General features: G+C 55.5%; 2 protein-coding genes and 1 long non-coding RNA gene across 11 annotated transcripts in view; all 3 read left to right on the top strand.

Annotated features, from left to right (window-relative positions):
- The first annotated feature begins 1235 nt into the window (after positions 1–1235).
- Positions 1236–13248, top strand: CAPN10 (calpain 10). Of its 9 annotated transcripts, none has more exons than XM_064286403.1 (14): positions 1236–1455; positions 1737–1901; positions 4858–4908; positions 6212–6397; positions 6751–6812; positions 7091–7308; positions 9512–9653; positions 10019–10185; positions 10271–10530; positions 10849–11051; positions 11166–11421; positions 12242–12441; positions 12549–12594; positions 12669–13248. In XM_064286403.1, exons 1-14 carry the CDS (start codon positions 1294–1296, stop codon positions 12696–12698), a joined length of 2148 nt encoding a protein of 715 aa, XP_064142473.1. In that variant the 5' UTR covers positions 1236–1293; the 3' UTR covers positions 12699–13248. The 9 variants fall into 9 exon arrangements, with proteins under 9 accessions (XP_064142473.1, XP_064142471.1, XP_064142477.1 ...); XM_064286401.1 differs by having other exon boundaries at positions 4858–4989; XM_064286407.1 differs by lacking the exon at positions 1737–1901.
- LOC135231505 (uncharacterized) lies at positions 7315–8251 on the top strand. Its single transcript, XR_010322197.1, has 2 exons — positions 7315–7573; positions 8039–8251. It is a non-coding gene; the product is annotated as an uncharacterized LOC135231505 (long non-coding RNA).
- Positions 13249–13385: 137 nt separating the features above from the next.
- The window catches only part of GPR35 (G protein-coupled receptor 35), a 45431-nt gene continuing 35763 nt past the window's right edge, over positions 13386–23053 (top strand). Inside the window, exons 1-2 of the mRNA XM_064286412.1 lie at positions 13386–16006; positions 16267–16491. The gene's annotated coding sequence lies outside the window, so the exon portion shown is untranslated. The remainder of the gene's footprint in view (positions 16007–16266; positions 16492–23053) is intronic.

Genomic DNA, 23053 nt, shown 5'->3' with positions numbered 1-23053 from the left:
GGGGAATCCTTGCTACGTCCTGCAATCACTGTCCGCGCCACCCCGCAGCACTGAGCGGCCACGAGCTGCACCCGCACGCTCAGCCACCAGGGACACAGGCAGGGCCACCTGGGAACGGGGTGCTCAGCAGGGTGCTCCCTCCCGCCTCGCCCCTGCGCTCGTTGAGGATCCGGCGCACCCAGTCCCAAGCGGCCGGGCGACCAGTACCCCGCGCCACCTCCCGGCTGCCGTACCGCTCCCCGTCCCCGGCGCCACCTCCCGGCTGCCGTACCGCTCCCCGTCCCCGGCACTACCTCCCAGGCCACCTCCCGGCTTCCGTACCGCTCCCCGTCCCCGGCACCACCTCCCGGGCCACCTCCCGGCTTCCGTACCGCTCCCCGTCCCCGGCACCACCTCCCGGGCCACCTCCCGGCTTCCGTACCGCTCCCCGTCCCCGGCACCACCTCCCGGCGGCCGTATCACTCCCCGTCCCCGGCGCCACCTCCCGGCTGCCGTACCGCTCCCCGGCACCACCTCCCGGGCCACCTCCCGGCTGCCGTACCGCTCCCCGTCCCCGGCACCACCTCCACCTCCCGGCGGCCGTACCGCTCCCCAAGTCCCCAGCACACAACCACGGCAGCGACGGCCACGGAGCTGCCCTTCCCGGCTCGCTCCGCCCAACAGCCGGAACCCGGGTCGCTCAGGCCGCAGGGAGCGGGTCCGCACGCGCACCCGGGCGCCGGAAGGAGAGACGCATGCTGGGAGGCCGCGCTGCATGCTGGGTCTGTAGTCCGCGGCCCGGCCTCGGCCGCCTCTGAGATCCTTGCAGTTCCAAGAGCCCGCCAGTCCCAGCGTCCCGACGACCGGCTCGAGTCGCGTCATCCCCAGGACAAGGTGCCCGACTGTTTTCCAGGTGGGAGCCTTACTCGGGGCCGTTCCTTCTCCCGCCAGACCCCGGAAGGAGAAACAACGGGGCGATGGCGCCGCCTCGCGAGAGCGAGCTCAAGAGCCCCGCCCCCTGGGCGGGACCACCGCGCGGGGCGGGGTTAGCGGGCCCGAGTGCGATTGGGCTGACGTGTCATGTGACGCGGAGCGGCACCTCTGGTTGGCTGCAGCCACCGCCGTTACCCGGGCGACGGAGCGGCGGGCTCCCGCGGCGAGTGGCGGCCCCGAGGTGCCTCCGAGCGGAAGGGCGCGGCGGGGGGGCGGGGCAGGGGGCGCGGCGGGGCCCGGCCGGGCTCCGTCCGGGGCGGCGACCCCCGAGTCGCGGGCCTGGGGCGCCCGCTTGGCTGCGGTCGGCGGGCGCGGGTGCAGATGGGAGCCCGGGGCGCCGGAGATGCGGGCGGACGGGCGGGGACGCCGGCGCCCGAGCTCTTCCGGGACGCCGCCTTCCCGGCCTCGGACGCCTCTCTGTTCTTCGACTTCTCCACGCCGCTGGCCCAGTTCCGGGAGGACTTCACGTGGCGGCGGCCCCAGGTGGGCGCGGCGGGCGCGGGCCGTCGTGTTGTCAGGGGCGGTGAGGTCGGTTCCGACTCGTAGGGGGCCCTCGGGGAAGGGACCGTCGCCCTGCCTGTGCCCCCCGACACCCGGCCCGGGCCCCCCGACACCCGGCTCGGGCCCCCCGACACCCGGCCCGGGCTCCGCGTGGCGGTCATGCCGCGCCGTTGCTGCAGCCGCTGTGTCGTCGGTCCGCGTGGGTGAGGGTCTGCCTCTCTCCCGCTGAGTCCTTCTATGCCAAGCGTGACGTTCTCCTGCAGGGACTGATCCCTCCTGATGACCTGTCCGAGGTGTGCGGGACACAGGCTCGCCATCCTCGCTTATCAGGAGGGCCCGGCGGCACTTCTCACGGGACAGACCTGGTCCTTTCTTTCATCAGTCGGTGGTGTGTTCCCCACTCTTCACCAGCACCACAACTCGAAGGCGTCAGTTTTGGTTCCATCTTCTTTATTCGTTGTGCGGCTTTTGCGTGTGCATACGGCGATTGGAAACACCATGGCTTGAACCGGTGCATTTTAATCCTTGAAATGACAGCCTTGCTCTTAGACGCTTTAAAGAGGCCTCTTGCAGCAGATTTGCCCAATGCAACGTGTTTTTGGATTTCTTGACTGCTGCTTCCATGGGTTGATTGGATCCAAGTAAAACGAAATCCTTGACAACCTCAGTCTTTTCTGTTCGTCATGGTGTTACTTGTTGGTCCAGTGGTGAGGATTGTCGTTTTCTTTATGTTGAAGTGTAATCCGTACTGAGGGCTTGATCTTCATCTGTAAGTACTGGAAGCGTGTCTCTCTGGCTCCGTCTGGCTCCGCCGTCGCGGGGCACGGAGTGGGCAATCAGCAGGTCTGGGCCACAGCAGCCACTCCGAACTCCACAGACGCAGGACTGGCTGCCTGTATCTGCAGATGTGGTTCCTGGGACCCTCTGCCCCGCCTTTGTAGCTCCTTCTCAAGCCCATTCAGGACGTGCCTGACCCCAGCCTAACCTTTAAGGACAAGAGATGAGGTCACGGCCCCTGCCTTTGGGAACTCTGGTTTAGAAGGGAGGAGTCCCTGGGTGGTGCAAACAGTTAAGCACTCGACTGCTAGCCAGAAGATTGGCAGTTGGGGTCCACCCAGAGGTGCCTCGGAAGAAGAGCCTGGTGATCTGCCCCTGAAAGGTCACAGACTTGAAAACTCTATGAAACAGCTCTACCCTGCACACATGGGGTCACCATGAGTTGGGGTTCACTCCATGGCAACAAACAACAACAGTTTAGAAGGAGAGTCAAGGTGCAGCGAGAGGCCCTTTCACGGAGCCACAGACTGAGCCGCGCGTCCTTGCTCTGCCGTGGAGAGCAGCCAGCCAGGCTGGGCCCCTGAGTCGGCTGACCGTCTCGGCCGCAGACAGGCCGTTCTGTTTCTAGTGTTCGCTTTGCCAGAGGGGCAGTGGGGTCCGCTCAGGCTTTTCTCCAAGGGCCAGACTGAGCCTAGGAAGCAAGGCTGTGGTGGGTCCTGTTTTGGACTTCGTGCAGGGACATTCTTGTAGACATTTAAGATGGCGACTTAAAGGAATATCGTGTTCTAGGGTTATATTGACACTTTCAGCAACAGTTTACCTGCTGTGTAAGGTCGCCCAGGAGCACCCTTGCCGCCCTGAGTGGCAGCAGTCTCAATGGAGACATCGGATGGTCACAGCCCTTGATGGGAGCCAGGTCTCCTTGGCTGTGGTGACTGAGATGGCTCTGAGGGCAGCCTGGTTTCCTTGGCAATGGTGAGAGGGCCTGTTTGGCATGAGAGGTGGTCGAGAAGAGGCAAAGGCCAGAGCTTGAAGAGCCTTATGGGATTTGGAGTTTATTTTATTAAGAAATGTTTTTAGGCACAATGGGGGGCCGTTAGAGGGTCCTCAGGGGACTTTGAGTACAAATGGTTCAAGTTCCTGAGGTGCCTTGGAAGAAAGGCCTGGCAATCTGCTTCTGAAAAGTCAGCCAGTGAACACCCTAAGGAGCACAGTTCTATTCTGACACATACAGGGTCACCACGAGTCAGACTGATTGGATAGCCACTGATTAGTACGGAGTGGTTTAATGGAATTTGTCTAAAGAGGCTCACTCTAGCTGTTGGCTGGAAACTGAGGCATCAGGCAGGAACGGAAGCAGCCATTGCAGTGTCCTGGAGAAGCACGGAGGTGGCCCACATTGTGTGACAACAGTCAGGATCAGGCTTTGGCGTAGCCGGATGTGAGAAATACTGACGGGTCTTAGTGACCCTTTGTAAGTAGAAGGCGAGGAGAAAGGAATCAAGTGTGATTTCTGGATTCCCGTCCTGAGCAGGTGGATGTGCTGTGCCGGGGGTCACCGCTGTGGAAACAAGGGTTTGCTCTTACCTGCTCAGGTGAGCAATGGGTTAGAGTTGGAGCTTAGGAAGGTGAGGATGAGAGACGCTCACCTTGGACTCCGTGTACATGGGTGGCAGCACCTCGGGGGAGGTCACAGCAGAGGAGGGGACAGGCTGGGGCTGACCCTGACAGGTGACCACGAGAGGCAGCAGGCGGGAGGGCACCGGATCACGTGGGGTCAGGATGCCCAGGAAATCCCAGGGTGTTGGGGAAAAGGAGGACACAGATGTCCAGCAACCTGGAGGTGATGTTGATGAAAGCAGTCGGGGGCATGACTGGCCTGGAAGTTGGAGGAGCCTGTGAGAGCGAATGGGGGGCAGCAGGGGGAAGCAGGGACAACGGCCCTTTCAAGAGGATCATCAGGGGTGGGAAGCTGAGAAATGGGGTGTCTTAGAGGGGAACTGGACATCGCAGGATATTGTCTTAAAGATGGAGATTCTCATCTTGTCTGCATGCTGCTGGGGTTTTGCCGAAGGAGGGTGGACTGAGTGAGATGGGGGGTCGTGGGAGGGAGCGAGGCTGGGGTGCAGGAGGGCAGGGCCAGCAGCTTCTGAGGAAGCTTGAGGCGAGGCCATCAGTGCGGGGGAGGGCAGGCACAGCAGGCTGGGGTCTGGGAGACAGCCTTCTGGAAAAACAGCAGATTTCCTGCAGTGCTGAGGACCCTTGGGGATTTGCTGTCGAGATTTTAAAGTGAAACTGTTTTCTAGGCTTATCTTTAGCTGTTTGAGGAGGTGGATAGCAAGACTCACCTAGAGTTGGGGTTTTAGCCAACTGAAAAAGGTGGAGGGAGACCGGGACCCCAGAACCCAAGCTAGGTGGGGGTCTGAAGTCAAGAGGGGCTCAAGGGCAATGGCTGCAGGAAGCCTGCCCCTTCCGCTGGCCTGGCCCTCAAGGCAGCAAAGCTTATCAGAAATGCTCCCCCAGCTGCCCTGTCACGTAGGTCTCGGGTCTCTGGTGTGGAAGCTGTGCCCAAGGCCCCATCTAACTCTGGCCAATCTTTTCTTTCAGGAGATCTGTGCTGCGCCCCGGCTGTTCCCAGACAGCCCCCGGGAGGGGCAGGTGAGGCAGGGACTGCTGGGTGACTGCTGGTTCCTGTGCGCCTGTGCGGCCCTGCAGAAGAGCCCACGCCTCCTGCAGCAGGTGCGGGCCTCCTTGCAGGCCTGTGAGGGGCTCCTCGTGTCCGCCCTCCAGGAAAAGTGCTTCCACAGCTGGTTTCTGGCTGTCTGGGGACTTTGGCTGTGGCTGACAGGAGTTAGTTGACAGTCTGAGCATCCCCTGTCACGTCACGGAGGGCCCCGAGGCAGACTTCAGGCTCTCCCTCCCTGCAGAAGTGGGTGTCCCCACCCTGGCTTGGGAGAGTCTGTGGGAGCTTCCTGCTTGCTCCGCCATCCTCTGAGCCCTGAGTTCTTCATGTGGTCAGCACCAGCGAATTTGACTAAGAACACAAACACACCAGTCTAGAGTAGGAGGGCCAGCTGGGGACCCTTGGTGTGGAGTAAAACCGAGCCCATTGCCATTGAGTTGGTTCCAGCTCCTAGCGACCCTTTAGGACAGAGTAGAACTACCGCATAGGGTTTCCAAGGGTGTAATCTTTACGGAAGCAGACTGCTAGATCTTTCTCCCATGGGACAGCTGGTGGGTTCACACTGCAGACCTTTCAGTTGGCAGTCGAGCTCTTTAACCACTGCGCCACCAGGGCTTCAGCTAGTCGAGATTTACAGGCTTTGAGTATAAATTGACAAAGGATTGTTAAAGCAAGCTGTTTGTGATGCCCTACAGATGCTCCAGGCACAGAGGCCTTTCTCATGCTTCTCCCAGCAGAGTTTGTTGCCTTAGCTTGGACCGTGGCCATGTGGTGTGGACAAATGACACCACTGGCCGGTGGCCTCATTCAGAGCACCATGGTGAGCCCATCACCATGCTGGTTCTTGGCTCACAGCCCTGTGAGCTAGGGACCACTGACCTCTTTTTACAATGAGGGAGCTAAAACCACATTTCTGGGTAGTAGGCGGCTATGAGTTAGAATAGACTCGATGGCACTGGGGTTGGGGCAGATCAGGAGCACTAGGCCAGAATCCCAATCCCAGTGAGGAGGTCTGTCAGCATGGGGTCACTCCTGCCAGCACAAGTCGCCATTGATTTGGGCTTGGTGCAAGGCAGGAGGGTATAGTGGTCGGCTTGTGGCCTTAGGAGCCTCCTGCCTGGCTCAGTACCGCCCACGGTCGTTTGTTAGGTGTCTGCTAACTCCTCACGGTTACTCAGTTTCCCCTGAGCAGTGGCCTCCACAGCAGGGTGCGTTGCAGTTGAAGGGCTCAGAGGCACCACCGGTTTCTCATGGCTCCCTGTGCTCTGTGTGCACTAGGTCATTCCCCCGGGACAGCCCAGCTGGCCGGACCCGGCGTACCGGGGCTGCTTCACCTGCTGTATCTGGCAGTTTGGACACTGGGTGGAGGTGACCGTGGATGACCGCCTGCCTTGTCTCGCGGGGAGGCTGTGCTTCTCCCGCTGCCACAGCGAGGACGTGTTCTGGCTGCCCCTGCTGGAGAAGGTCTACGCCAAGTATGGGGCGGGGCTGGGGGCGGGGTGAGGGTGGGGCTGGGGTGGGGGCTGGAGAAGGTCTAAGCCAAGTACAGGGCGGGGCCAGGGCTGGAGGTTAGCGAAGGAAGGGGGTGGCATTGGAGGCTGGAGACCTCTACCCTACGTACAAGGTGGGGCCCGAGGGCAGGGTAGGATTGGGGCTGGGGAAGGTCTGCCCTAAGTACGTGAGGGACGGCTGCGGAGCATCTCCACTCCCTCAATGTAGGCCCATTCAGTCTGAGGGCCTGAGAGCCCGTCCTGGGCTGGGGGGACGGGAGACAGAAAAAAGAAGACATGTAATTTCTTCCTTTGGATTTCCATAAGCCCCAGCAAGGAACATGTTTGCCTGTATTTGTTTGGAACATGAGGACAGGCCTCTCGCACAGGTGAGGAGGGACGCGGGCCCCGGGCCTGTGGAATGGTCCCTCCATCCCGCCGGCTGCTTTCCAGGACTTGGGGTTTGCTCTCAGGGTCTCCCCATGCTCTCGCTAAGAAGCAGGAGGACTGTGAGCAGGGACATGGGGACTTTGAACACTGCGCACTCTGCCTTCAAAGGCGAAATGAGGCGGCGAGGGGAAGGCAGACCAGGTGTTAGGGTTGGAGGAGCGGTCAGACTGGGAGACGAGGGCCTGGCGTCCAAGCTCACCCATTGGTTGTGCCCCAGGGTCCATGGGTCCTACGAGCACCTGTGGGCAGGGCAGGTGGCAGATGCCCTAGTGGACCTGACTGGCGGCCTGGCAGAAAGGTGGAACCTGAAGGACTTAGCAAGGGCCAGTGACTCCCAGGACAGGCCCGGCAGCTGGGGACACAGGAACTTGCGGCAGCTGCTCCACCTGAAGGACCAGTGCCTGCTGAGCTGCTCGGTGCTCAGCCCCAGAGCAGGTGAGGGGCTGGTGGGGGCTGCAGTGTAGTGCCTGCCGAGCTGCTCGGTGCTCAGCCCCAGAGCAGGTGAGGGGCTAGTGGGGGCTGCAGTGTGGTGCCTGCTGGGGCTGTTGGGTGCTCAGCCCCGGAGCAGGTGAAGGGCTGGCGGGGGCTGCAGTGTGGTGCCCACTGAGCTGCTTGGTGCTCAGCCCCAGAGCAGGTGAGGGGCTGGTGGGGGCTGCAGTGTAGTGCCTGCCGAGCTGCTCGGTGCTCAGCCCCAGAGCAGGTGAGGGGCTAGTGGGGGCTGCAGTGTGGTGCCTGCTGGGGCTGTTGGGTGCTCAGCCCCAGACCAGGTGAGGGGCTGGTGGGGGCTGCAGTGTGGTGCCCGCCAAGCTGCTCGGTGCTCAGCCCCGGAGCAGGTGAAGGGCTGGCGGGGGCTGCAGTGTGGTGCCCGCTGAGCTGCTTGGTGCTCAGCCCCAGAGGAGGTGAGGGGCTGGTGGGGGCTGTGGTGTAGTACATAAGCTCAGCTCCCTCTCAGGGCCCTAGATCACATGCTGGTGGTCTATTGTGGCCCCGTTGGGACTGTGTGGGAAGAGGGAACTGTGTTCTACACAAATGTGCCCCCCCAGCCAGCACTGACTTTCAGAATGAGGTGAGGACTGTACTGGTGACTGTCGCCTGAATGGTCTGGGAAGGAGTTGCCCAGAGTGTCTGGCAGCCTGGCACAGTCGCACTCACGTTGTCATTTTAGGGATATGTGTGCTCATCAAGGAGACCTGGTGACACAGCTGTTAAGCATTCGGCTGCTAACCAAAAGGTTGGCAGTTGGAAACCACCAGCCACTCCTTGGAAATCCTCTAGGGTCGTTCTACTCTGTTGTGCAGAGTTGCTATGAGTCTGAATCAGCTTGAGAGCAATGTGTTAAGCCTATTAAAGAAGATACGTTAAAAGAGAAATGAAAAAAGTCAAATATAGTTTTATTTGTCTTTTTAGTACACTTTTTCGTGTTTTTTCATAAACATGAGTAGTTTATGTTATTTTTGTCGTGTGCTGTTAATCTTTCCCTGAACACTGGGTACTTAAGGTCTTCGCGGTTTTGTGAGGTTATAAATGACATGGCAGGGGGCATGTTTGCGTCATGCTTTTTCCAGTTAGGACTACCTTAATAATGGGAAAAACTGACCCACGTTACCAACCACACACCGCCTCATGTGTCTGAGGGTTGCCGTGGGTCTGGCTCTGGATTCCCTGCAGGCAGACCCTGGACAGCGTTCAAGAGCACATTTGGGAGATGGGGGGCAGCAGGAGTCGGGTAGCCAGCCTCAGAGTCCTCCCTTTCCCAGAGCGAGGGGCCAGCCTGCATGTCACTGTCTCTGGAGGGGCTGGTGGGGGCCCCTCCGAGTGAGGCAGGCTTTGGAAAAGGCCGTCGGGCAAAGCGGCTGTGCCAGAGGTCAGCTGGAGCTGGACGTGGGCAGCAGCGTCATCCTAAGTAAAGCACTGAAGGACCCCCAGGATGCCTCCCTTCCCTGCAGGCTGCATTCTTTCCTCCAGACAGGTGCTCTGCCTTCGCTTGCCTCCCCAAAGCTCTGGACAAGTGGGGCGTCCTCGGCTGGATTCTGGTCGCACCTCCCTGAGTACCCCCGCCGGCTCTGTGTCCCAAAGCTCTGGAGAAGTGGGGTGTCCTCGGCTGGACTCTGGTCACAGCTCCCTGAGTGCCCCCGCTGGCTCTGTGCCCCAAAGCTCTGGACAAGTGGGGCGTCCTCGGCTGGACTCCGGTCGCAGCTCCCTGAGTACCCCCCGCCGGCTCTGTGCCCCAAAGCTCTGGACAAGTGGGGTGTCCTCAGCTGGACTCTGATCGCAGCTCCCTGAGTACCCCCACCAGCTCTGCCCAGAGGCATGTCCTCTGTGTCGGCAGATCCAGGCCAGTCAGGGACAGTGATGACAGCAGGTTGTCCTTGGTGCAGACCAGGAGGGTGAGGCCCGGGGTGGGTAGGCCCCACCTCACACCACAGCCCTGAGTGATGGCCCAGGCAGGTCCATACCCTCCAGGGACTATGTCCTTGCTGAGGACACTCCTGCACTTGGTCCTACAGCGGCTGGGAACAAGCCAGGGGGCCTGCACAGCACAGTCGGGGGGATGGCAGCAGGTGGAGACCCGCACATCCTGCTCAGTCTGGGGTCTTCTGGGGCCCTTCCCACGGTGACCCTGCTGTTCCTCACACAGGAGCCCAGGAGCTGGGGGAGTTCCACGCCTTCATCGTCTCAGACCTCCAGGAGCTCAGGGGGTGTGCTGGCGAGGATGTCCTGCTGCTCCGTGTCCACAATCCCTGGGGCCGGCCGTGCTGGCGGGGGCGCTGGGGAGAGGGGTGCGTGCAGGAAGGCCAGGCGGCGCCCGGCTGTGAGGGATGGGCCGGGCAGTACCCAGAGTGAGGGAGGAGCTAGGCACGAGTGAGGGAGGGGCCGGGCGGTGCCCAGAGTGCAGGAGAGGTCAGGTACCACCCAGCAGTGAGGGAGGGGGCGGGCACCACCCAGCGGTGAGGGAGGGGCAGGCACCACCCAGCGGTGAGGGAGGGGCAGGCACCACCCAGCGGTGAGGGAGGGGCCGAGCAGCCTGGATCTGGCACTGGCGGGCCTGTGGGGACACGCACCCTGTGCCGCCTCCTTGGCTGTCTTGCTTGCCCTGCACTGTCTGTACCCCAGGACTGGTTGGCTGAGACAGGGCTCTTCCTAGGGGTGAAGGGTGGAGCCGGGTCGAGGCAGCGGCAGCCGAGGTGCTCTTATCGCAGCTGCAGGAAGGGGAGTTCTGGGTGGAGGAGGAGGAGTTTGTCCGTGAGTTTGACGAGCTGACTGTCGGCTTCCCGCTCTCGGAGGACGGCCATCTGCAGAGCCTCCACTCAGGTGACTCAGGACCCTTCCCATGAGCCCAGAGGCTGACCGCTCTGAGGCCCCATCCCCAGCCTAACAGGAGCTGTGTTCATACCAGGAAAGGCGCTGGGCCATACCCAGGCGCTGTCCGGGGCCTGGGTCAGAGGGCAGTCGGCCGGAGGGTGCCGGAACAACAGCAGCTTCCCCACCAACCCCAAGTTCTGGCTGAGGGTCTGGGAGCCAAGCGAGGTGTGCCTGGCCGTCCTGCAGAGGCCCAGGGGGCGTGTGGCGGTCCGGGCGGGGGACCACCGTGCTGCTCAGGGCCCAGCCAGCCTCCCGGGCAAGGGTCTCCAGGCTGTGGGCCTGCACATGTGGAAGGTAACTCCTGGCCAGCCTCCCTGCCCAGCGGGTGTCAGGGCCCAGCAGGGGTCGGGGCTGGGGATGGAGTGCGGACAGGGCTACGATGGGGGGCCACCTGTCTGGGTGCGTGCTTTCTTCCTGAGCACAAGGGTTTGTCGGTTGGTGCCTGCAACAGCCACTGGCCAGCAGGTTGATGAGAGCCTAGCCTCGTGGGGCCCTTGCTGGCCATGAGAGGAGGGAGGGCTGGGCTCCGCCCTTCTACGACAGACCGTGACCCTGGCATGCGTGTGAGCAGGCCCCCCGCCCCGGCTGAATCTCCCATTTTGTGCCCCCCAGGTCGAGAAGCGGCGGGTCAGCCTGCCCCGCGTCCTGTCTGCGCCCCCTGCAGCTGGCACCCCATGCCACGCGTATGACCGGGAGGTCCATCTCCGCTGTGAGCTCTCCCCAGGCTACTACCTGGCTGTGCCCAGCACCTTCCTGCAGGACATGCCGGGCCACTTCCTGCTCCGGGTCTTCTCTTCTGGGAAGGTCTCCCTCAGGTGGGCGCCTCTTGGGGTCCCTGGGCTGTGTGCTCAGCCTGCCTTTGCTCGTGCCCATTCTGAAGGCAGGCCACCTGCACAGCCCTCAGCCTGGCCCTGTCACCCTCCCTGTAGTGCCATCAAGCTGGCTTCCAGGAGCCCGGCCCCTGGAGGCGCACTCCCTGCGGGGGAGTGGGAGACAGTGCTGCTGCAGGGCTGCTGGCGGGCCGGACAGACAGCGGGCGGCAGCAGGAACTTCGCCTCCTACCCCAGCAACCCCTGCCTCCCCTTCTCCGTGCCCACGGGTGGGGGCACCCGCTGCGTCCGCATCACGCTGCGCCAGCACTGCCAGGACGGCACCTGTCACCCCATCGGCTTCCACGTCTTCCAGGCAAGACCTCTGCTTCCTGGCTGCTGGCCTGGTCTGGGTAGCAGCTGAGGCCGTCTCAGGGCCACATTGTCCAGGCAGGGCTGCTGGCCTGGTCTGGGTAGTGGCTGAGGCTGTCTCAGGGCCACATCATCCGGGCAGACGTGGGGTCATGCAGAGGCTGGACTCAGTGGTGTGGGCATGTCACCTAGGCTGGCAGCAGGTCATACACATGAGAAAAGCCATTTTTTTTAAGGCCCCAGTTTGGGCATCCTGGTGTCATAGTGTTTAAGAGGTACGGCTGCTAGCTAAGAGATCAGCAATTCGAATCCACCAGGTGCTCCTTGGAAACCGTTTAGGGCAGTTCTACTCTGTCCTGTAGGGTCGCCAAAAGAATCGACTTGACAGCAGCGACTTGAAGTCCCCATTTCATTGGGGTTTTTGGGGTCAGCTCAGGTACTCCTTGTGCGCACCCCTGTCGATACGACTGTCTATAGTCATTTTTGCTCTCACAGAGCCATATCAGCTGGGACTCAGACCCCACCCCTGACCCTGAAGGACAGATGGTTCTCTGTGAGAGCAAAAAGCCTGCGCCCTTTGGCGGGCAGGCTGTGCAGTCTCAGAGTGACAGGACTCACTGAGCTTGCGCCCTAGGCCTGTCCCAACAGGGCCCTGCCAGGCGGGTGGCTCAGAGAGGTGGTGGGGGCACAGAGTTTGGTGAGTCCCCAGAGCCCTGGAGGGGCTATGATGCTGGGGAAGGCGGAGCGTTATACCCCCCAGGGTCATGGAGCACCTGTCAGCCCTGGGTTGTGTGCCTCCCCACCTGAGCCCCTCCCCGTGCCAGGTTCCAGGGGGCGGTGAGAGCCAGGACAAGCCCTCCCCGCTGTGCCAGGAGCCACTGTCCAGCTGTGTGCCTCACCGCCATGCCCTGGAGGTGAGCCAGCTGTGCCGTCTGCCTGCGGGCACCTACAGGGTTGTGCCCTCTACCTACCTGCCTGACACAGAGGCGGCCTTCACTGTCACCATAGCGACCAGGATAGACAGGTGGGCCCTGGTGTGGGAGACGGGGCCACCTGCATCTCAGAAAGTCCCCAGCCCGCCCTTCTGGCAGAGCGGCTCCCTGGGCCCGGGCTGATGGGACTCTCTCACAGGCGGTCCCTCCAGAGTCAGGAGAGCCTGGGCCAGTTCCTTCAGGAGGTATGTATGGGCCTGGGTTCGGGAAACTGGCCACCCTGCCTGGCCGTGTGGGGCCTCACCATCTCATCCCACAGGCCTCCTTCACGGCTGTGATGAAGACCTAATGAGATGACCGTGTGTCTGCTCGAGTGACCGGGCTGCTACCCACCCTCTGCTAGGCCCAGAACGCCTGTGCACAGTGCCCCCGCCTCGGCACTGTGGGGCCTGTGCCTGACGGTGTGAAGGATGTGCCACCCTGGAGAGCGGTGATGGGCCCCAGGGCCTGGGGAAAGGGAACTTCCACAGCTGCCCAGAAGGCCCTGGGGCTCAGCAGGGCCTGGGGGAGAGGCAAGAGCCTCAGCGCAGAGCCCCCGAGCCCAGACAGGAGCTTCATTGTAACCCCCTGACCGTCTCGTTGACTGGAGAAAGGCCTTACGCCAGACAAGAGCATTTTGAAACAAACCTTGTCTTAATGTTTAAACCAAAACCTGTTGCCGTTGAGTCGATTTCGACTCATAACGATCCTATAGGACAGAGTAGAACTGTCCCATAGGGAATCCAAGGTGGATTCAAACTGCCGACCTTTTGGTTAGCAACCGGGCTTTTAACCATTGCGCCACCAGGGGAAGCATTTTTAAGAGGTAATTTTGTAAATAAACAAGTAGACACTGGGCAGTTCACAGGTTGCTCTTGTCTCAGAACAGCTCCAGGGTTGTCAGCTGTCTGTAAGCCAGCTGTGGAGGGACAGCCGGTGGGGATGCTGTCTCAGTGGGAGGTGAGCACAGCTGGGGTAGGCGGATTGGGGAGGAGGGAGTGGAGGTACAGAGGGTTGGAAGCGGACGTGCACCTGCTCTTGAGGGGTGGGGGCCACAGCAGCTGGTGTCCAGGGCGCGTTCGGGGTAGAGGCCTCCTCCAGCTGACCTGGAGTGAGAGGCGAGGGCCAGGACGAGGGGGCGACTGCTCCAGGACAAAGGAGGACAGCCTTGGGTAGGGAGCTGGCAGCTGCGGAGGGGAGAGGCAGAGTCTGCCTAGACTTGGGCTCACGGGCCAGATTCCCTGGAATGTGGAATGGGGTGGGGGTGGGGGTGGGTCAGGAGCCTTCCTTCCTTCCCAGGAGTCCCTGCCTCATCTGAGAGCAGGCATCTGAGGTTCCCCAGGGGCATGAGGGGACAGTGAGGCCAGAAGATCCAAGGGTGCCCTCTGGTCACTGGTGGGGGGTCATTGAGAGTCCCACTTCAATGTTGCCCCTTACTCCCCAGGCTCTTCAGGGGTGGGCTGGGTGGAGGGTCTGCACGGCCTTAGACCTGTACATCTGCTGACCCCTGGTTGCCATGTGGCTCCTGACATCGGTGTCCCCATTGGCCTGTGACCACTGCCCCCACCCGCCTGATTCCTGACCCAGCCTGCCCACCCAGCCCACGTGTGCCCCCCGCTGGGCAGGGCGCTGGGTGTCTCTATCAGGGTCCCCCCCCAGTTCATCATTAGTCCCACCAGCTGACCTGGAGGAGGCCCTTCCTGTGGACAGACTCCTGCCCACTCTCCCTGGCCCCTGGCTTCCACTGACTTGGGCAGGGTGGCCATGCCTGCCCATTGGAGCCAGGGCCTCAGGGCACTTGGAAGCAGGCCAGAGCCCTCAGCCAGTCCATGCCCCCGGGAGCAGCGGAGTCCTGCGTGGGGCCTGTGGCCATGTCTGCCAAGGGGCCAACACCTGGGAAGGCAGCAGGACACAGTGCGGGGCAGCCTGCTGCAGAGCTGGGCAAACACCCCAGCAGTGTGCAGTCATGGTTAGAGACAGAGGAGGGGGGTCCTGAGGGCCCTGTGCTGTCTACAGCGGGGAGTGGGCCACATCCATACACTTTCAGGCTCAGAAACATCCCAGGAGTCTGGGAGTGAAGTCTTCAGGGGCCCTGCCCAGCATCCCCCTCCCCATCCAGGTCCCAGCTCTCAGCCCAGCAGGCCAGCACTGGCCACGGTTCAGATGCTGGGGCTGAGGCTCTGGCGTGGTCTTTGCTTTCTCCACCCTGCAGCCCAAGTGCCCCCACCAAGATTCAGCCCCCCATCTCTGACTGCCCCGCCCCTCCACACAGGGTGACTGGGGGCCCCTTCAGATGGGCCGAGGAAGTAAAATGAAGAGAAGAGAGCTTCCTTGTAAGCAGTGCAGGCCTCCCCTACTGTTCTCGCTGACCACAGAGCACTGGATGCCCCTTTGGAGTTCCTCTTGTCTGTGCATCTCAAACCCCACCCTGGGGACCCCTGCATCCATTGGGTCCACAGAGCACCCACCCCCACCTGGGGAATGGGCCAGCTGTCTCCCCTGCCCCAGCCATGGCCCTCCTGGCCAGCCAGCCGGGCGGTCATAGATCCAGCTCTAAAACAGCCCTGATGCTCTTTGGCCCCAGCAGATTCTGAAGAGCTCCCCCACCATCCCTGCAGATGGATGCATATTAGGGTGGGGGAGCAGGTGGGATCACCCAGGGAGAAGTATGAGGGCCTTAGGCCTTGGCCAGGGCTGGGTACTCAGAGCAGATGTGGCCTGTCCCAGTCCCACATGGGACTGAGGCAGCTGCCCAGAGGGGTCACAGTGACAGATGGAGGAGGGAGGGCGGAGGCTGTGCTGACCACCCCACCTGCCCTTCCCTGGGTGGCTCCAGTGGGCACTTGCTATCCATGCTTCGGCCACGCGGGGTGTCCGTCTGTGCTATACCTATGGTCACCGTGTGGGTGCTCAGGCTGAAAGCCTGGTGAGGGCCGCAGCCTCGGCCTGACCCCTTTGTGGGTGCACTAGGGCGTACCTGGAGGGCTGCAGGGAGGGGAGGGGGTGGGCAGGCCTGGGGCACGAGCAGTCTGTGCCATGGGGCCTCTGCACTGACCTGAGGAGCTCTCTCTCCAGGTCTGCTTGTGGGCAGGGAGGCCAGGGGAAGGCCATGGAAATGGGCTCCCTCCACTGCCCGCCCCAACCACCAGCTGCCAGGCCACCAGGGAGCCTCCAGAGGGTGCCCTCGAGCTGCGGGCCGGCTCGTCCTGGGCCTCCTCGGGCCCTCCATTCTCTGTACATCAGTCAGTCCATCAATCGATCAATCAGTCTGGCTTTCCCCCACCCCTGGTATTGCTGGCAGGGTGAAAGCAGGAAAGCCCAGCCCACATGTGGACCTGCACAGGCTGTGAGGGTGAGGACCACCACCCTGCCCTCAGGTGGCCTGAGACTCAGGCAGATCCAGCCTGGCAGGTCTAGGTGTATGCTGTAGACACCACTTCTGGCCTCTCCCAACAGACTTTGCCCCACACCGGCCTGTTTAGGTTTTCTCCCCTGTCACTTCCTGCTCCAGGAATGACGGGTGTGTGCCTCCTGGTTGGGAACACTTTCCTGGTCCCCAGTTCTCTTCTCACTGCCCTCATCCCTTCCTCCTCCAGGCCTTGGGGTACAGACGCTGGGGTAAGTATCCCGACCCGTGTGCCCTGAAAGCAGGTGTCAGGGAGGGGGCCTGGCCAGGGAGGGGGCCTGGCTGGGCAGGACTTCCTGGGGCAGGAGGCTGGACAGAGTAGAGTGGGTAAGAGGCGGCCAGCCAGGTAGGGTCACGCTGCTCTGTCAGGGGCTAGCCCTGTGTCCCCTGTGGGTTCCTGGGGCATTGTGTGTGTTGGGGAGGTGTGACGATGGCACCTGTGGCAGCACATGTGTGTGCTTCTGTGTTCCAGTTGCCGTGGACTCCTTCATCCTCCAAGCCCCACTGAGAAGACCAACCAGGATCCACAGATCACTTCCCGCCACCCCAAGCCCCACCGTCCTACCATTCTGAAGACATTCAAAAGCGTATGTGGGGTGGCAGTCCCAGTGCCAGGTGCTGGGGATGCGGCTGAGACACCCAGCGCCCCTGTGCTTGTGGCACGCACCGTCTGTTAGGGAGGACCACCCAAACACAGGTACTTTGGAGAATTTTGACCTGAGGGGACAGCTCTGCATATGGTGGTAGTGGTGGGGGTGTTCCTTGACCAGGCTAGGATCAACCAGGTGCGGAGGAGGGGCTGGGAGGGTGTTCCTGGGCACCCCTCACCCTCAGGAGCGGGAAGAAGCTCTGTGTCTGCACTGTGGGGGAGGGGTCAGAGCACGTGGCCAGGGCTGAGGCTGGAGAGGCAGACAGGGACCTTGAGGGCCGTGCAAGGAGTTTGCATCTTACCTCTCGGGGAGCGGGAGCCACGGCATGATTTGAAGTTGGGCCTGACATGTATTTTTGAAATCTCTCTGGCTGAAGTATTGAAGATGAATTGGGGGTAGGGGACGAACAAGAAGGCCGTTGCAGACACCCAGGGGAGAGATGGTGTGTTCTGTCCCAGGCAGGAGGGAGTGGAGGCCAAGAGAGGAAGTCAGTGTTGACCTGCGCTTGGGAGGCAAACCCAGCAGAACTTGATGAGTGATGCTTGGTTGGATTGATCATATAGCAGATAGTAGGAGAACTGACTCTTCCAATCCATGGACGTGGTATACCTTTCCACCGATTTAGGTCTTCTTTAGCTTCTGTCAGCAATAATCCGTAGTTTTGAGTATACATGTTTGCAATTATTCCTAAATACTCTATTTTTTTATGCTGTTATAAATGGCATTGTATTTTTAGTTTCATTTTCTAATTGTTTGTTGCTAGTATATACAATTTTTTTGCATATTAACCTTATGTCTTATCATCTTGCCAAATTCACTTATTAGTTCGTAGTTTTTTTTTTTTTTTAATCCCATAGGATTTTCTACACATAGACAATTATGTCAACAATGGAGAGATTTACTTCTTCATTTCCTATCTGAATGCATGTTTTCTTCTTCTTGCCTTATTTTCAGTGGCTAGGAGCTCCAATACCATTTTGAAAGTGGACATCCTTTCCTTGTTGCTTAGCATTTGGGGAACGTGTTCGGTCTTTCACCATTAAGTCTCCTTCTATTCCTAGCTTGCTGATAGTTTCTTGTCGTAAATGGGTATTGAGTTTTGTCAAATGATTTTTCTGCATCTGTTAATAGGATTATGTAAATATTCTCCTTTTTTCTATTCAATGAATTACATTGATTGAATGTTAAAATAAACCTTACATTCCTGGGGCAAGTCCTACTTGTATGCAGTCTGTTGTTTGTTTTATATATTGCTGAATTTGATTTGCTAATATTTTACTAAGGATTTTGTGTCTATGTTCATGCCAGATATTGTTCGGTAGTTTTCTTTTCTTGTAACATCTTTTTCCGGTTTTGGAATGAGGGGTTGAGCTTGCCTCTTAAAATAAGTTGAGAAGTGTTCCTCTTTCTTTGTTTTCTGGAAGTGTTTAAGATTGATAGTATTTTTTCCTTTAATGTTTGATAGAATTCACCTGTACCATCATCTGGAAAAAGAGTTTTCGTGGTGAAAAGGTTTTAAATTATTAATTCAACAACTTTAATAAACACAAGGGTATTCAAATTTGCTATTTCTTTTTGTTGTGACTTTCAAGAAATTTGTCCATTTCATCTAAATTGACAGATGGATTTGCATATGGTTATTGATAATGTTTCCTTGTTCTTCTAATGTCTGTAGGGTCTGAAGTGACGTCTCCTCTTTTATTCCTTGTATTAGTAATTTGTGTGTGTTTTCCCCTTGATCAGTCTAGCTAGGAGTTGATCGATTTTATTGATGTTTTCAGAGAACCAACTTTCATTTTGTAGATTTTCTATTGTTTGTTTTTTCTATTACATTATGTTTCTACTCTTTCTTATTTTCTTTCTTCTACTTACTTGGGTTTAATTTTTTCCCTAGATTCCTAAGATGGAATCTCAGATCAATGATTTTAGACCTTCTTCTTTTCTAATGTAAGTACTTAAAGCTACACACCTTCCACTAAGCACTGCATTAGTTTTATCTCACAAATATTGATAAGTTTTGTTCTCATTATTGTTCTTTTCTAAATATTTTATAATTTTCCTTTGATTACTTATTTGTCCACTGAGTTATTTTTATGTGTGTTCTTGTTCTTTAATTCACAAATATTTGGAACATGGGCATTCTTTAGATATCGTGTCTCTTTCGATACTGATTTCTAGTTTAGTTCTGCTGTGTTTCGACAACAAGCTCTGTGTGATTTAAATCCGTTTAATTTGTTAGCACCGATTTCACGGCCCATTCTGGGGAACGTTCATATATTCCGATGTTGTTGAGCGGGACGTTGTGTAAATACCAGTTTGGACAAGTTGGCTGATGCTGTTCAAGTCTGCTGTGTAGCATTAATAATGTTTGGTTTATTTGTTCTGTTACTGAGAGAGGCATGTTGAAATATGCCATTATGATTGTGCTTTTGTCTATTTATCCTTCCAGTTCTATCAGTTTTGCTTCATTTATTTTGAATCTCTGTAACTAGTTGCAAACACGTTTAGAGCTGCTGTATATTTTTGATGTCGTGATTCTTTAATCATTATGAAATGTTTCTATTTATCTCTTACAATATTCCTTATCCTGAAGTTTACTTTAATAATAATATACATATTCAGCTTTCTTCTGATTAGTGGTTTCAATTTCTGTTTTCATTCTTTTACTTTTGTCTTATCTTTATAGCTAAAGTGTGTACATTTAGACAGCATATTGTTGCTTCTTGCATTTATAATGCAACTTGAAAATCTTTGCCTTTTAATTGGGGTGCTTAAACCACTTACCTTTAATGTAATTATTGATATGGTTGGTGTCTTAGTCATCTAGTGCTGCTATAACAGAAATACCACAAGCAGATGGTTTTAACAAAGAGAAATTTATTTTCTCACAGTCTAGTAGGCTAGAAGTCCAAATTCAGGGCGTCAGCTCCAGGGGAAGGCTTTCTCTCTCTGTCAGCTCTGGACGAAGGACCTTATTGTCAATCTTCCCCTGGACTAGGAGCTTCTCTGCACAGGAAACCTGGGTCCAAAGGATGCACTCTGCTCCTGGTTCTTCTTTCTTGGTGGTATGAGGCCCCCACTCTCTGCTTGCTTCCTTTTCCTTTTATCTCTTCTAAGATAAAAGATGGTGCAGGCCAGGCTCCAGGGAAACTCCCTTTACATTGGATCAGGGATGTGACCTTAGTAAGGGCATTACAATCTCACCCTAATCCTCTTTAACATAAAATTACAATCACAAAATGGAGAACAACCACACAATACTGAGAATCATGGTCCAACCAAGTTGACATGTATTTTGGGGGAATACAATTCAGCCTCTAACAGTTGGGTTTAAGTCTCCCATCTTGCTATTTGCTTTCTATTCTATTTGTCTCTTCTTTTCTTTATCCACTCCCCCCATCTTTCCCTATCTTCTTTTGGATTGAGTTTCTGTTTTGTTTTTAGTACTCCTTTTATCTCCTCTGTTGGCTTATGTGTTACATCTTCTTGTCTTTTCTGTGGTTGATACGGGGTTTACAATATGCACATATAACTTCCCCATGTGTCTGTCAGTTTGTCGTACTGTGGTGGCTTATGTCTTGCTGTGATGCTGGAAGCTATGCCACCCAGTATTTCAAATACTGGTACAGTCACCCATGATGGACAGGTTTCAGTGGCACTTCCAGACTAAGGCAGACTAGGAAGAAGGACGTGGCAGTCTACTTCTGAAAAAATCAGACAGTGAAAACCTTATGAATATCAGCAGCACACTGTCTGGTATAGTGCCGGAGAATGAGTGCCTCAGGTTGGAAGGCACTCAAAATACGACTGGGGAAGAGCTGCCTCCTTAGAGTCGACCTTAATGACGTGCATGGAGTCAAGCTTTTGGGACCTTCATTTGCTGAGGTGGCACAACTCAAAATGAGAAGAAACAGCTGCAAAACGTCCATTAATAATCAGAACTTAGAATGTACAAAGTATGAATCTAGGAAAATTGGAGGTAGTCAAAAATGAAGTGGAGCATATAAAGATCAGTATCCTAGGCATTAGTGTGCTGAAGGGGACTGGTGTTGGCCATTTTGAATCAGAAAATCGTGTGGCCTACTATGCCAGGAATGACAGATTGAAGAGGAATGGAACCACATCCATCATCAAAAAGAACGTTTCAAGATCTACCCTGAAGTACAACGTTGTCAGTGACAGGATAATATCCATACCCCTACAAAGAAGACCAGTTAACACGACCATTATTCGAATTTATGCACCAACCGCTAATGCCAAAGATGAGGAAATTGAAGATTTTTACCAACTTCTGTGGTCTAAAATTGATGAAACGTACCGTGAAGATGCACTCATAAATACTGGTGATTGAGATGCAAAAGTTGGAAACAAAGAAGGGTCAGTAGTTGGAAAATATGGCCTTGGTGGTAGAAATGACACCAGAGATCGCATGATAGAATTTTGCAAGACCAAAGACTTCTTCACTGCAAATATTCTTTTTCAGCAACATAAATCGCAATTATACATGTGGATGTAGCCAGACAGAATACACAGGAATCAAATTGAATACATCTGTGGAGAGCTCAGTATCTTCAGTCAGAACTAGGCCAGGGGCCGACTATGGAACAGATCATCACTTGGTCATATGCAAGTTCAGGTTGAAACTGAAGAAAATTAGAGCAAGTCCAGAGGAGCCAAAATATGGCCTTGAGTATATCCCATCTGAATTTACAGACCATCTCAAGGATAGATTTGATGCATTGAACACTCACAGCCGAAGACCAGACGAGTTGTATAATGACATCAAGAACGTCATACATGAAGAAAGCAAGAAGTTATTAAAAAGGCAGGAAAGAAAGAAAAGACCAAAGTGGATGTCAGAAGAGACTCTGAAACTTGCTCTTGAACACCAAGTAGCTAAAGTGAAAAGAAGAAATAATGAAGTAGAAGAGCCAAACAGAAGATCTCAAAGGGGCAGCACAAGAAGAGTAAGTAAAATGTTACACTGAAATGTGGAAAAACCTGGAGTTAGAAAACCAAAAGGGAAGAACATGCTTGTCATTTCTCAAACGGAAAGAACTGAAGAAAAAATTCAAGCCTTGGGTTGCACTATTGAAGGATTCTAAGGGGAGAGTATTGAACGATGAAGGAAGCATCAAAAGAAGATGGAAGGAATACACAGAGTCACTGTACCAAAAAGAATTGGGCAATGTTCAACCTTTTCAGGAGGTAGCATATGATCAAGAACCAATGGTACTGAAGGAAGAGGTCCAAACTGCACTGAAGGCATTGGCAAAAAACAAGGCTCCAGAAATTGACAGAATACCAATTAAGATGTTTCAACCAAGAGATGCAGCACTGGAAGTGCTCTTTCGTCTATGCCAAGAAATTTGGAAGACAGCTACCTGGTCAGCCAGCTGGAAGAGATCCATATCTGTACCCGTTGCAAAAAAAGGTGATCTAACTGAATATGGAAATTTCGAACAATGTCATTAATATCGCACACAAGTAAAATTTTGCTGAAGATCATTCAAAAGCGGTTGCAGCAGTACATCAATAGGGAACTGCCAGAAGTTCAAGGCAGATTCAGAAGAGGACATGGAATGAGGGATATCATTGCTGATGTCAGATGATCTTGGCTGAAAGCAGAGAATACAGAAGGCTTACCTGTGTTTTATTGACTATTGACTGTGTGGATCATAACAAATTATGTATAACATTGAGAAGAATGGGAATTCCAAAACACTTTGCTGTGCTCTTGAGGAACCTGTATATAGACCAGGAGAGAGTCATTCAAACAGAACAAGGGGATACTGCCTGGTTTAAAGTCAGGAAAGGTGTGCGTCAGGGTTGTATCCTTTCACCACACTTACTCAATGTGTATGCTGAGCAAATAATCCAAGAAGCTGGACTACATGAAGAAGAACGGGGCATAGGATTGGAGGAAGACTCATTAACAACCTGCGCTATGCAGATGACACAACCTTGCTTGCTGAAAGTGAAGAGGACTTGAAGCGCTTACTGATGAAGATCAAAGACCACAGTCTTCACTATGGATTGCACCTGAACATATAGAAAACAAAAATCCTCACAACTGGACCAATAAGCAACATCATGATAAATGGAGGCAATATTGAAGTTGTCAAGGACTTCATTCTACTTGGATCCACAATCAATACCCATAGAAACAGCAGATGATGTATTGCATTTGGCAAATCTTTGACAAAAAAAAGGAAAAAAAAAAACTCTTTAAGATGTTGAAAAGCAAAGGTGTCACTTTGAGGACTAAGGTGCGCCTGACCCAAGCCATGATATTTTCAATCACCTCATAGGCATGCGAAAGCTGGACTATGAATAAGGAAGACCAAAGAAGAACTGATGTGCTTGAATTATGATGTTGGTGAAGAATACTGAATATACCATGGACTGCCAGAAGAACGAACAAGTCCGTCTTTGGAAGAAGTACAGCTAGAGTGCTCCTTGGAAACGAGAATGGCAAGACTTCGTCTCACGTACCTTGGAGATGTTATCAGGAGAGACCAGTCCCTGGAGAAGGATATCAGGCTAGCTAAAGTAGAGGGTCATCAAAAAACTGGAAGACCCTCAATGAGACGGACTGACACAGTGGCT

Source organism: Loxodonta africana, chromosome 6, assembly GCF_030014295.1.
Source record: "Loxodonta africana isolate mLoxAfr1 chromosome 6, mLoxAfr1.hap2, whole genome shotgun sequence".
Lineage (NCBI taxonomy): Eukaryota > Metazoa > Chordata > Mammalia > Proboscidea > Elephantidae > Loxodonta > Loxodonta africana.
This window is presented reverse-complemented; position numbering and strand designations above follow the sequence as displayed.

Excerpts from the sequence above, each read along its gene's own strand:
- CAPN10 (XM_064286401.1), top strand. The coding sequence starts at position 1,294 with ATGGGAGCCCGGGGCGCCGGAGATGCGGGCGGACGGGCGGGGACGCCG. Across the intron at positions 1,456-1,736 it reads TCACGTGGCGGCGGCCCCAG|GGACTGATCCCTCCTGATGA; the intron begins GTGGGCGCGGCG and ends GTTCTCCTGCAG. Across the intron at positions 11,052-11,165 it reads TCTGGGAAGGTCTCCCTCAG|TGCCATCAAGCTGGCTTCCA; the intron begins GTGGGCGCCTCT and ends CCCTCCCTGTAG.